At 46.4% G+C, this 13,824-nt stretch overlaps 1 protein-coding gene across 1 annotated transcript in view; it reads left to right on the top strand.

The window, feature by feature from the left end:
- MBD2 (methyl-CpG binding domain protein 2) overlaps positions 1-12,780 on the top strand; it is a 13,709-nt gene extending 929 nt beyond the window's left edge. Inside the window, exons 2-5 of the mRNA XM_010002682.1 lie at positions 4,674-4,811; positions 9,060-9,150; positions 9,661-9,838; positions 12,651-12,780. Of these exons, the coding sequence (XP_010000984.1) occupies positions 4,674-4,811; positions 9,060-9,150; positions 9,661-9,838; positions 12,651-12,780 (537 nt within the window). The remainder of the gene's footprint in view (positions 1-4,673; positions 4,812-9,059; positions 9,151-9,660; positions 9,839-12,650) is intronic.
- Positions 12,781-13,824: the final 1,044 nt, after the last annotated feature.

A 13,824-nucleotide genomic window follows, 5' to 3' on the forward strand; every position in this document is an offset into this window, starting at 1 on the left:
CATTCCTGCCTAGGATTCTCAGTTGATCTGGTTGTTCTCTGCTTGTCTGTTTCTTTGGGAACAACAGTGTATCCTTTGGAATGCTGGAGAAAATGTGTATAGTGGATTAAAAGCAAAAGGCTGAGCCATACAGAAGGGAAATAACTAGGGACATGACAAGGGAATTGAACTGACTCTCAGATAAGAAATTCCTGGATAAACTTCAGCAACCTCATCCAAGAGTTGGGAAGGATTTTTCTAACAACCTGCAGTGTTTTCTTTTGAAAGTGTTTTGTCCTTCAGGATTTCCCAACTTCCAGCAGTGTATGATAATACCTGACATATGACAGCCCTGTCTTGTGCACTGATGGGTTTTGTCCTCTGCTGTTGGGAATGCATGAGCCACACATTTCATGCTCATTTCATTTCAAGCATGTGTTCAATGGATTTCATCTTCTCTTCCCACAGACATGAGGCTTTCAAAGAACATGACATTTGGGAGTAGTCCAAGGAGAGGTTTTGGTCAGGCTACTTTGGCATGAGGAGAAATGCCACCATTTGGTATAAAAATCTAGATGACTCCATGCTCACTTGTGGTCTTGTGGACTTGAATGTTGCTCACAGTAGCTCTGCTAAATACAAAATTAGAAAAAAAAGGCATTTTTTTCTTAGATAAAGGTGATGTTTCCTTCCACAGGCACTGGAAGAGGTTGGTTGTGGCCATTTTCCAGTCCACCTTGCAGCTGTGCTGCTGGGGGGCCATAAAAGGCAGGCTTGTAGAAGCAAGTTTGTGTAGAAACTTGTATTTTGTGGCTGGTTTGGTTTTTGTACAAACAATTTACCAGAAATGCCTCTGAATCCTGTGGCTCCCCTTACTTTTCAAGAGGGAATATAAAAATATACTGGAGTTTTCTTTCTGGGACTTGTCTGGGCAGTTAGATTGGTGGACCTGGTGGGTGGGAAATGTCTTGCCAGACTTGGAGCTTTGGAGATTCTCCACCTAGGAAGATCAGAACTCAATGTCAAGGTTAACATGCTAATGCCACCTGGCTGGAGGTGGAACTGAGGGTAATAGATGCTCTTCATTTGGTGATGTTCATGTGTGGCAGTGTAGATGAGATGGAAATATTCTACTTGTCTCCTGCCTTACCACCCTGCATTCTTACTGACCTCTTAGGCAATTCAAGCTTATATTTGATCAGCTGATTTATGATAGAGCTGCAGGAGGAGTTTTGCTTTAACCTGAGCTGATCTTGCCCTTGTTTTCTGTGTAAGCATTTCTCCATTTCCCTTGCAAACTGAATTACTGGATTTGGTGGAAGAGACAGTGAAGGAAGGGACACAACTGAGTGGAATCCAATAGGTAGAGGTGCTGCTGTGCTTATAAAAATATGCTTGTTCATTCTTTCTATGGCAAAGAAAACATCACAGAGACTACAGGTGAAACATGTTGCCTGGGGAGAAGTGACTCCTTAGGCTCAAGGATTTGAAAGGCCTGGGAATGCACTGTTGGGTTTTAAACCCATTTTTATGTCTGGGACACAAGAATGCTTCTGGAAATACAGATCTCTGGAAAGGCAGTGAACTGAAATTCTTTTGGAAACTGTTGTTGGAGCATAAAATACTCCTGATGAGTAAAAATGAGCAGGGAACACTGCTGTTCCTGGTAGTGGATACGTTGCTGTAGTGCCCAGAGTTGGGAAGGACTTTGGTGATACCAGGCAAGCAGTGTGAAAGCCCCACAGTGTGTCTGGCTCTGAGGGCTGAATGTTTGAATATTGATTCAATATTCACACCTACAGAAAAGCTGAATATTGGGAGCTTCATCACCTTCTGGAACCAAGGAACCTGTGTCTGACCATAGACAGTGGCTTCTGGCTGGAAAGCTCAGGAGGGCTCTCTGGTCTTCAGGAGAGCTGTTGGTTGCAGAGATCTTTGTTAATTCTTTTATTAGGATGTACTGGAAGCCCTTCCTTGGTCATGAATGAATCTTGTGTGTGGCTGCCTTATGATTTGTTGTGAAAAAGCATTTCTCTGGGTATCAGTCACTCCCTGTCAATGTGTTTTTATCCCTGGACCTCTGAAGGTCTGCTGGAGATGGGGGAGCTTTGCAAGCTGCTGTGCCAGGGAGTTCATTTCTGCTGTTCAAACCCAGTGCCACCAGTGAAGAATCTGATGTACAAGGAGCCCAGAAAGTGCACATGTGACTGGTTAGCAAGGAAATGAAGTAGGGAAGCAGTAAGATTATAATGGCAGAACTTTGGAACTCATCTGCTCTTAGTTTAAACACTTTGTCCTAATGACTATTTTCAAGTGTGGAGCCTTGATAAAAAAGTAGATGGGGCATCAAACCCTTGAACCTGCAGAGTTTGTAGCTCTCCAGGGTTTCATTTCAATTCTGGGGGACATATCATTCATGGAGCTGAACTTGCCTCATTTCTCAGACTGCTTGAAGAAATCTCTCTTCTTATTTTTCAAAGGTTAATGGGTTCAGTTTTTAACTTCATGCCCCATTACTGGCCGCCAGAAACCTGCAGGTATTTTTCCTGAGCTTGAAACTCAGACCTTTGTCCTAGAAACATTTGCTAAACCAGATTTATCTCCCATATGGCCTACTCTGTAATATTTCAGGGATTTTTTTGCCAATTTTAATAGCTATTTTACCACAAATACTGATGCTGCTGCACAGAATGCCCTGGGGCATGGACTTCAAAGCTTCAAATGCCACTTTGAACTTGATGTCACAAGATCATGGCATGGGAAGCTTGTAGGATGGGCAAGACCCATCCAGGTTCTGGTGTGAATGGTGAGAGGAAAGGTCATTGTCAAAATACTTGCTGCAAATTTGAGTACATGTCATTACTCTTTAGCTCTGGCTGGTGGCTTTGTGCTGATTAGAGATGCTTCATTATCTGGGAAAAAAGTCTAATATTAGACTTGCTATTGTCATACTCTGGGGGGGAAAAAAATAGATCCCATAACCAGTGTCCACCATGTGTTAAAAGCAGTGACCAATGTACCTAAGAGTATTTTTCTGGTGGGCTGGGACTGTGGGGGTGAAATATGAGGAGAAGAACAGTGTCTGGATTTATTTATAAGCTTAGATCCTCACTCTGGCTTTATGTGAACAGATTCCAGGACTTGTGTGCTAAAGGAATGGTGATTTCTCTGGTTGGTTAAAGCTCTCAAGTGGCACCAGGCAGAAGAAGCACTTGTGCTTCCATTGGAATTTGTGGGTTGAGCCTTTATTTTCATGAGTGAAGTCCTCCTTTGCCTCTCCCTCCCACCCTACAGAAGGATCTAGTAGTTGGGAAGGAGCCCCCACTGTAATAACCATTGCAGGGTGTCAAGGTTGTCTTTGGGGTGGAGTGGTTTGGCTGCAGAATGGTCTTCACACTGGCTCTTCAAGCTTCTACCTGTCCTCCACCCACCCTGCAAGGACAGGCAGACAAAAGTACAGGACATGCTGGTGGTGGAGGAACTCCCCTGCCAGATTGCTCTAAAAGAGGGACACCTGCTTTAAAAATAACAATTTAATGGTAACATTTAATTTACTTTCATGGTTGGACTTGATGATCTTCAAGGTCTTTTCCAACCAGGGTGATTCTGTGATTCTATGAATTTAATCTGGGACAGATGTAGGGGAGAGAAGGCTTATTGCTTAATAAACCTAAGCTTCTAGCTGTGTTCTAATTTCATTTTTATCCATATCATTCCAGAGTAGCTGTAATCACTGTGCTGGCTTTTGTCATCTGGAATTCCTGAGCTCCAGCTGAGGGATGAAGGATTTTTCCATAATGATCTGCTCTCTGATTTCACAACATGGTCCCTTTTATGAGGTGGTGCAGTCCAAAGTGTATCATCTAAATAGGAAATCTTGGGGATTTCATTCCCATTTCTAAGCCAAAGAGATGGATTTTTGTCACCACAGTAGGAAATCCTAATGAAAAACTTGGAACATGATCCTTGGATGGACTCTGACATCCATGTTCTTGGTGGAACTTTGGAGCTCTGACCTCCCAGCCAGTGATAAAACCTCTGAGATCTGAAATACTACCTAATAACTTGGTTGTGGGTTGGTTTTTCTTCCCTTTGAAGCAGAAGCAGGAAACTGAATGTGTTGAAGTGATCAGTGCTCTCCTGCTCTCTTCTTGATACAAGTTCACTGGGAAAAATGTGGCCCGTGGAATATTTCTTCCCAGTGTTTTCCTTCTGTGGGTAGAATCACTTCTTTCTCAGTCCCACCTTGGTGTCCTTGGGGAAACTAGGAAGGAATGCTTGGGGTTGTTAGGAAAAACACCAGCCAAAATGCAAGAGCTGTTCTTGGAACTCTTGTTTGCTACCAATCTGTTTTCATGGAGCTTTGGAGGTTTTTCCTTCTGGCATCTGGTGGTGAAGCTGACTCTTCTCAGAATGCAATTCAAAGAAAAAGATGGACTTGCAAGCAGTTTGACCCTCCCTGAGAAGGTGAAAGTGGTAGAGTTTTCTCTTTTAAAATGGGTGACTGCAAAGGTTAGTTCAGTGGAGCTCTTCAGGGAAATCTTGACTCCAAACTAAGGCTCTTTCTTCTGCCCATCAGTAGAAGAGGTTGAATCCAACATGAATTCGGGTGATTTTTCTGTATCATTTGTGTTAATTCACTTTTCTTTCTTTGTTTGTTGTTTTTTGTTTTGTTTTGTTTTGTTTTTTAACAGGGAAAACCAGACCTAAATACAACTTTACCAATCAGACAAACAGCATCCATTTTCAAACAACCAGTCACCAAAGTCACCAACCATCCCAGCAACAAGGTCAGGTCTGATCCACAGCGGGTGACGGAGCAGCCACGACAGGTGAGAATTCATCCCTTCCCATTGTTCCTCCTCTGGAACTTGAAGCAACCTGGAAATGTCCTTGTTTTCAGCTGGGCTTCAATTGCAGATGAGAATTCCTGTCTGGAAAGTCACTGACAGAAATGTGTGTAATATATATATATATGTATCTATCAGTCACAGTCTGAAAAATCAGTTCAGATGGTGATGAATTTTCCTCCATCCAAGCCAAATCCATATTTGATTACCAGATCCCTCTTGAATTCAGGTATCTGCTGTATTGTCACAACTGGCCTTCAAATATAGAAACATTTTCAAGTGCAGCTTCTTAACAGAGGTTTCTAGGAAAGACACAGTTCCCAAGAAGGAATAACTCTCTTTTCCATAGAAGAACTTGGTGCCAAAGCGACACAAAATGTATTTTGAAATCCCTCCTTTTCACACTGCTTCTATAAAGACAAACCCCAGGAGCTCAGCCTCATCCCACACAAGTTCTCCTGTAGCTGCTTCTCTTCACATACATGACAGGTCACCCCTTCACTCAGCACTGGTTTGGGTTTGGATTCTTGATGGGGAGGAGGGAGCTGAGAAGGAACTAGAATCTAGTTAGTGAGCAACTGATCAGCTAGATCATGTAGAGTATGTTGGGCTGAGGTATTTAAGTCTGATTTGTGGTTTTTGGGCCTTAATACCATCCAAGTGAAACACTTTTTGGTGTCTCAGGAGTGCAGGGATGAGAGGAAAACCCCCAGGCCTGCTCAGATATTTGTCCACTAACTTCTAACAACATTCCCTCTGAAACTCGAGCTGTCTCTCATGTTGCACTTTCACACACCTTGAATGCTGTTCTGGTGAGAAGTGACACAAGGAATTTAGACTCTGCATCCTCTAAATTCAGGTGAGGAAGGAGCAGAAGAGGTCTGGAGCCCAGTTGGATCATCTTGGTGAGATGTCTTTTAGCAAGATGGGAAGGCCTCAGCTAACCTCACTGTTGGTCCCCAGGGGCCATGTAAGTGGATCACGTTCAGATCTAAAAGGTGCATAATTGCATGTGTCTGTTGATGCTCTTCCCATCCTTTTGGGTTTGCCTTTTGAACTGCTCCACTCTCTGTGTGCCAGGGAGGTGCTGTTGGTCGTGGCTGCTCAACCAGCAATACCCACCACAGCCCCTGGAAGTTTGGGCACCCCTGGGGCCTGGCCATTCATATCTTGATGGATCCCAGACTCTTTCCAGCTTGCCTGTTTCCTCCCTCTTTTCTTTCTTCCAGAGTATTTTCTTCAAACACATAGTGACTGAACTCTTCTGGGAAAGCATCCCTTGTCTTTTTGTGAGCAGCTACCCAGTAAAAACCTGCAGAATCAGCTGCTTTCAAGCCTACCCAAGTTCAATCTTTGCCTCTTTGAGAAAGGTTCTAACAGACTTGAGCTGGAGCAAGATCTTCTAGAAATCATCATCACCTGCTGATCACGGGGTCAGCATCCTTTTCCCACCAAATTCTTTCTCCTTGCTGGGATGCAGCAGTGCATCTTCAGAAGAGGACACTTTAAACACTGCTCTTCTTCTGGAGTGACTTGCTTCATTTGGAAGAAATGTTTGCATGGAATGTGGACTCATGAATCCCATACATCTAACTGCAGAGCAAACCTTGGGGTGGCTCAATCCTGCTTTTCTCCAACCTGGAGTGTTGCCTTGGGGTGTTTTCCTGGTTTGTCATGGTTCTGAGCACTGACAGAGGTGGGAGATTTGGGGAAGGGAAGGAAGAGGCTGTTCCAGTTGTTTTTACATTTAATCAGAGTGAGTTTTCAGTAAGGATTTAATTAAAATGCCTGGAACAAAGCAATTTCATGTGTCCTAGAATCATGGAATGGTTTGGGTTGGAAGGGACCTTAAAGATCATCCAGTTCCAACCCCCCTGCATGGGCAGGGACACCTCCCACCAGCCCAGGCTGCTCCAAGCCCCATCCAACCTGCCCTTCAACACTGCCAGGGATGGGGCAGCCACAGCTTCCCTGGGCAACCTGGGCCAGGCTCTCACCACCCTCACACCAAAGAATTTCCTCCTCATGTCTCACCTCAATCTCCCTCTTCCAGTTTTAATCCTTCCCCCTCATCCCATCCCTCCCTGCCCTTGTCCCAAGCCCCTCCCCAGCTTTCCTGGAGCCCCTTCAGGCCCTGGATGGTGCTCTCAGGTCTCCCTGGAGCCTTCTCTTCTCCAGGCTGAACACCCCAACTCTCCCAGCCTGGCTCCAGAGCAGAGCTGCTCCAGCCCTCAGATCATCTCCATGGCCTCCTCTGGACTCTTCCCCAGGAGCTCCATGTCCTTCTTATGTTGGGGCTCCAGAACTGGACACAGTTCTCCAGGTGGGGTCTCACCAGAGCTGAGGAAAGGCAGAGAATCCCCTCCTGTGTTTCCAGCAGAACCCATTTCCAGGGAGCTGGTTTCTTTCCACACAAGTTCCCATCATGCAATTATAGATGTTTCTTTGGTCTTAGCAGCCAGTCCCTGATCATGGGTGCACCCTTCAGACATGCACCCCTTGTTTCAACATACCATGCAGTGCATGCTGGTGTTTTCCTTGCTGGCTGGAGCATCACTTTGGATAGATACAATCCCTGCTTGGTTCTCAAAAAGCAACAGCTCTTGTCTTGATGCCATTGAGACAGAGAAGTCAGGAGGAGGGCTGGAGCTGTTGGACAACTTTATCCTTAATAAAGCTTGTCTGGAGCACCTGGCAATTGACAAACAATTGCTGGAGAAATGGGTTTGAATTCTCTTCCCCTCCAGAGAAAGCCTGAATTTTCCTTACAGAAATAATCCCTGCATGTGTCACTGTCTTCTTCTCTCACACCCAGATGTGCAAACTTTGCTGTCCATGGATATTCCAGTGAATGCTGGAACTCTGCCTCTACAGCCTATTTGTATGGAAAGCTCATTCAGTTGTCACTCCCAGTGTCATTCCTCCCTTTTCCCCCAGTCCTTGGCCCAAATCCATGAAGAGCTTCTTACTTCTGTACTTCTAGATGCCCATCTCTGCAAGCTTTGTCTGCTTATATCTCCTTTTTCAGAAGAGTCTCACCAGAATTCCCTGAAAATTCTCCTTTGCCTCCTTCCACAGAGATCAAAAGCAAGGAGTGCTGTAGCTTGTACATGACCTGAGAGGGAGCAGAGATGCTTGTTGGTGTTGGCAGGGAAGATAACTTGGCAGCAGCTCTTCTTGAAGCAGTAAACCCTGGGGTAGTTCTTGGAAAGAGAAGCTAAAACCAGCTTGATGGAGGCAAATTTGTCACCAAGAGCAGCAGATCCTCTGCAGCTGCTGGCTCCCCATCTTCAGTCATTGCACACAATAAGTGTCACCAGGGTGTCTAAGGCTTTTTCCAAGCACCACCCCTGCAAGACAACATCTTCAAGCTTTCAAAGCCACTTTTCAAGGTTTTACAGCTTGCTGGTTATCAGAGTGGGGAGCTGGACCTCAGGAACTGTAAACCTGTGGGTGTTTCCTGGCTCTGAATGCCCAGTGCCCCAGCTGGGAAGCAGCTTCCCTGGCAGCAGAGGTTCCACACAGATGGAAGAGGATGCTCTGGTTGCATCACTTCCAGTTTGGGAACAGAATGTGACATTCAGAAGCTCCATCTTCAACAGAGGCCTTTGGACCCCCAGCTACAACAATTCCCTAGCAGTGGGGTTAGTTTTTCATCTCAGGTTTTGCAGGCCTGAAAAGAAATGGATATTTTTTTCCTTCTCCATGTTCTGCAGAAAAATCAAACCATTTCCAAATGCTCTTTCCACAGGACATGGTTCTTGCTTACCTCCCTGTTGGGCTCATTTGTTAAATAAAGCTTCTCATGGAATGGAAAGCAACTTTAAAAGCAGCTTTCATTGCTCTCTTATAGAAAATAGAAATAGACAAGGCCCATTTCAAGGAATAGTCTCCAGGCCACAACTCCAGGATGAACCTGCAGAGCAGTGGGACAGGGCTGAGCAGGGAAATCTGTACCATTCAACCAGTCCTCTGGTAGGTCAAGCAACTGGTTCCTGAGAGGATGAACATGTTCCCAGCTCATCAGTGAATGATGGAAGTGAAACACATGTACATTTCCTTCATGTCTCTTCCTGAGAGTGGGAAGATGTGATTCTATTTCCAGAGAAGTCTCTTTTGTTGTTCTGATGCTGTTCTGATCAGGAGTGTGTTTTATTTCCATGAGCTGATTTAGGTTTTGGTGGGCTTTTTAATTATTTCTAATGAGCCATCATGTCTCCTCTGTTTCAGCTTTTCTGGGAGAAGAGGCTACAAGGCCTTAGTGCATCAGATGTCAGTGAACAAATCATAAAATCCATGGAGCTTCCTAAAGGTCTTCAAGGTATTGTGAGTTGGGAATGCTAACTGTTCCTTTCCCTTTATTTCAGAAGTTGGGAATGGGAACTGGTCCTTTCTCTTTGTTGCAGGGGTTGGGAATGGGAACTGTTCCTTTCCCTTTCTTGCAGGGGTTGGGAATGGGAACTGATCCTTGCTCTGTTGCAGGGGTTGGGAATGGGAACTGTTCCCTTCTCTTTGTTGCAGGGGTTGGGAATGGGAACTGTTCCTTCCTCTTTGTTGCAGGAGTTGGGAATGGGAACTGTTCCCTTCTCTTTGTTGCAGGAGTTGGGAATGGGAACTGGTCCTTCCTCTTTGTTGCAGGGGTTGGGAATGGGAACTGTTCCTTCCTCTTTATTTCAGAAGTTGGGAATGGGAACTGGTCCTTTCCCTTTGTTGCAGGGGTTGGGAATGGGAACTGTTCCTTCCTCTTTGTTGCAGGGGTTGGGAATGGGAACTGGTCCTTTCTCTTTGTTTCAGGAGTTGGGAATGCTGACTGTTCCTTGCTCTGTTGCAGGGGTTGGCCCTGGGAACAATGATGACACCCTGCTCTCAGCTGTTGCCAGTGCCCTGCACACCAGTTCTGCCCCCATCACAGGGCAGCTCTCTTCAGCTGTGGAGAAGAACCCAGCAGTCTGGCTGAACACATCTCAGCCCCTCTGCAAAGCTTTCATAGTCACAGATGATGACATTAGGTAAGTTGGATAGTCTTGGGGAGAAGGAAAAGCAAGTACCATTCAAGCAGGTGCTTCCCTGGCTCAGACTTGGAGATCAGGGAAGTGTGAACCTGCTTCTTGTGCCTGTTGCTTAGCTCAGTAGGGTGAACAAAAATGAAAACCTGGATTTCAACAAGAGAAAATACTCACTGAGAGTCATAATGCACATTTTCTTTCCCAAGAGAATGTCCTACACATCAGGCTGTTGTCATGGCTTGTAGTGAGAGGACAAGGGGGCAATGGATCAAAACTGGAAGAAGGGAGATTTAGGTGAGACATGAGGAGGAAATTCTTTGGTGTGAGGGTGGTGAGAGCCTGGCCCAGGTTGCCCAGAGAAGCTGTGGCTGCCCCATCCCTGGCAGTGTTGAAAGGTCTTTTGTCTCTACTAGAGAAAAGCTTTGACCAGTTCCTCCCTTTCAGGATGAGCTGGCAATGGTACCTTCTGAAAATAGCAAATAGGTGGATTGGTTTTTTTCTAGTTGTGCTGGGGTGGAGGAAGTTTTGCCATTACATTATAACAAGGATTTTTGACTCCCAGCTCTCTCCTGCTTCTCTCCTGAGTGGGATTTTCTGACCTTTACAGTTTCCAGGGCTTTGCTTTTCCTAAAGCTGAGAAGTCATTGCTGAAAATCCCACCTTTCAGTTTCCAACAGCCCTTTCTCCTCCTCAGGGCAGGCTCTTGGCTGAGCACACAGCACCACCCAGCAGGTTCTGTCCCTCAGCTTTCCTTTGTCTTTGACAAATAGTGTGGCACTGGGGCTGCTGCCTCTTTGTCTGGGTAGCCAGGTTCAACTGACCAAAGCAAAACAACTCATGTGGCATCTCTGGCTCTGCCTGGTAGTGGGTAAGAAAAAGTCCCTGTTCATCTGTCCAAAAAACTAAGCTGTATTTACCAGCAGTGGAGAGCAATTCAAGTTGAATGCTCTCTTGAGTTGGTTTGGCATGGGTTTAAGGATGTCTTCAGCTCTAGGAGCCTTGGCCCAAGCTGTGGCTTAGCCCCTCACCACACTCCTCAGTACCCCAAACAAATCTCACCTTCAGTCTGACTCTCCAGAGCCTCAGGAACTATCATGAGAAGCTCAGAAAACCTGGAGTTTAATATCATAGAGCAACCACAGGCAACACACTAGGGAATAATTCTCCTTTCAGGAGTGGGTCTCAGATCTGGGTAGTGAAAGACACTGGAATTCCTGCTGCTGAGAAGCTCTGGAGTGTGTTTTTTCATAGAGACAGAGTAAATGTGGCACATTTTATTCCTATCTGTTTCTTTAAATTCTATTCCAGCTTATGTATGGTCCTGATTTTCATTCAGTTAACAAATACTGAATTTGCTACCCAGGCTTTTAGTTCTCTTTTGTCCAGCAGGTTCTGGAAAGGAGATAAAGCATCTTTGGTGTAGTTGGGTTCTCTGCCCCTGGGTTAGAAAGATCAGTTTCTCAGCATTGCAAGGTAGCAGCTCTGGGACAGTGAAGTGCAGGTTGAAGAGAGAAAACAAGGATAGAAAACAGCCTGAAGATAAAAAACAAGGTGTGTGCTGAACTGCTGGCTGGGTCTTTTTGTTTCTCTTCTCTTCTCTTGCTACCTGGAAGCACACAGACCTCTCTGAAGCACCTGGGGGTGCTGCTGGTGGTTGCAGCTGGAGAACTGAGCAGCCCTCCAGGCTGGTGCTTCTCAGAGGCTTCTGTGGAACATGTTGGATCTCTCTCCTGTCCTTCTGAGATCTGATGTTCTTTGCATCTGGCCTGCTGTCCTACACAGCCCCAGGGAGCTTGCAGCACTAATGAGTGTTTCCCTGGGCTGGCTTCTCATCAGTACTGCCCATCTTTTAAGCACATCTTTTGTTTAAAGATGTTCTTTTCCTGGCAGAAACAGCTTGAGGGAAGAAGTGGATTGAAATGTAAAAACAAAAATAAAATGGGGCTGATGTAAAACTTAGGTTTTCTTGGGAAAACTTCAAGAGAGGAGCTCTTGTTTTCTGGTCACATTTGCAAGCTCAGTTTTACCTTCCAAAATAACATTGAATCAACATTAAAATTGGAAGAGGGGGGAATTCTGTGCTGTGAGGGTGGTGAGAGCCTGGCCCAGGTTGCCCAGGGAAGCTGTGGCTGCCCCATCCCTGGCAGTGTTGAAGGGCAGGTTGGATGGGGCTTGGAGCAGCCTGGGCTGCTGGGAGGTGTCCCTGGCAAGAGGCTTGGAACTAGATGATCTTGAAGGTCCTTTCCAACCCAAACCAGTCTGGGCTTCTGTGATTCTAGGAAAATATCTTACATTTATATTGATACCAAGGGAAGTACTTTTGAATTCACTTGCCCCAGGGAATCAAACCTTTGTCTCTGCAGAAGCTGCTTCCATCTGAAATGCACCAGTGACTAGTAGAGAAGACTGAGTAGCTTAGGTAGGAGTAATTAAACCCATAAATGCAAACAGTGAAGCTCCTTAAGGTTCTTCTCCTGTGGACACACTGTAGGTCTTGGAGCAGGTTCTCTGAGCACTTAGAAACCTGCTCAGTGTCCCACTACTCCTGGTGTACACACCTTCATGTGGGGCCAGAGGGAGGTGGCCTCAGATCTCCCCCCAGTGCTCCTGGTGGGAATCTCCTGCTACGACTGATTCTCAGTTGGTTTAGGTAATCCTTGCAGGTCCCTTCCCACTGGAACTCTTCTCATTGAAATCATGGGGTTGAGAAACCAGCCCTGGCTCCTTGTGGCTACAAGTGTTGGGCTCCCAGCCTGCTGGTACCCTGGAGGGATTGATGGTTTTGCCCCTTCTTCCCTCCCTCCTCTCCCCTCAGGAAACAAGAAGAGCGGGTGCAACAAGTGCGCAAGAAGCTGGAGGAAGCTCTGATGGCAGATATCCTGTCCCGGGCTGCTGACACAACAAAGGACCTAGATGTGGAGATGGATAATGGAGAGGAGGCATGAAGAGAAAGCAGGTGAGTTAGAGACCTCCTGGAGCCCCATGGAGCAGAACCTTGGGGTCCTGCTGGACAACAAGTTGCCCATGGGACAGCAAAGTGCCCTTGTGGCCAAGAGAGCCAATAGTATCCTGGGGTGCTCTAAGAACAGTGTGGCCAGCAGGTCAAGATTCTCCTGCCCCTCTGCTCTGCCCTGGTGAGACCACATCAGGAGGACTGTGTCCAGTTCAGGGCTCCCCAGTTCCAGAGGAACAGGGATTTGCTGGGAAGAGTCCAAGGGAGGCTACAAGGATGATGAAGGGACTGGAACATCTGTCTGATGAGGAGAGGCTGAGAGACCTGGGGCTGTTTAGTGAGGAGAAGAGAAGGCTGAGAGGGGACCTGATGAATGTCTCTCAATACCTGCAGGGTGGGTGTCAGGAATGGGCCAGTCTCTGTTCAGTGGTGCCTGGGACAGGACGAGGGGAAACGGCCCCAAGTGACAACACAGGAAGTTCCAGCTCAAGATGAGGAGCAACTTCTTTGCTGTGAGGGTGACAGAGCCCTGGGCCAGGCTGCCCAGAGAGGCTGTGGAGTCTCCTTCTCTGGAGACTTTCCAGCCCCATCTGGACACGTTCCTGTGTGACCTGCCCTGGGTGTTCCTGCTGCAGCAGGGGGGTGGGACTTGATGATCTCCAGAGGTCCCTCCCAACCCCTGTGATTCTGTGATTAAGTCAAGAAAGAACATTGTTTGCAGATGTGATATTTCAAGCCTTTGCCCTTTTAGAACCCAACAGTCAATTTGAATTTTTGAATTTGGCCTAAATAATCCTTTCTTCATGGAGTCATGAAGTTACTCCTCCTTGCCTTCTCTGGAGGGATCAGCTGGCTTAGCAGGCCTGGAGCTTCACCAGGGTGTGAAGTCACTCCCTGTTGACACGTGGGCAGGCAGAGCACAGGGAAATGTGCAGGGTTCTGTTCCATCCAACTGCTTTTCCTTTTTTTGCCCTGATGCCTTTAATGACAGACTAGAAGGAGGTTTTTGAGGAAGGGGGTAGTTCATGTGAGACAC

The sequence above is a fragment of the Chaetura pelagica genome, unplaced genomic scaffold, assembly GCF_000747805.2.
Source record: "Chaetura pelagica isolate M959 unplaced genomic scaffold, ChaPel_1.0 scaffold91, whole genome shotgun sequence".
NCBI classification, from domain to species: domain Eukaryota; kingdom Metazoa; phylum Chordata; class Aves; order Apodiformes; family Apodidae; genus Chaetura; species Chaetura pelagica.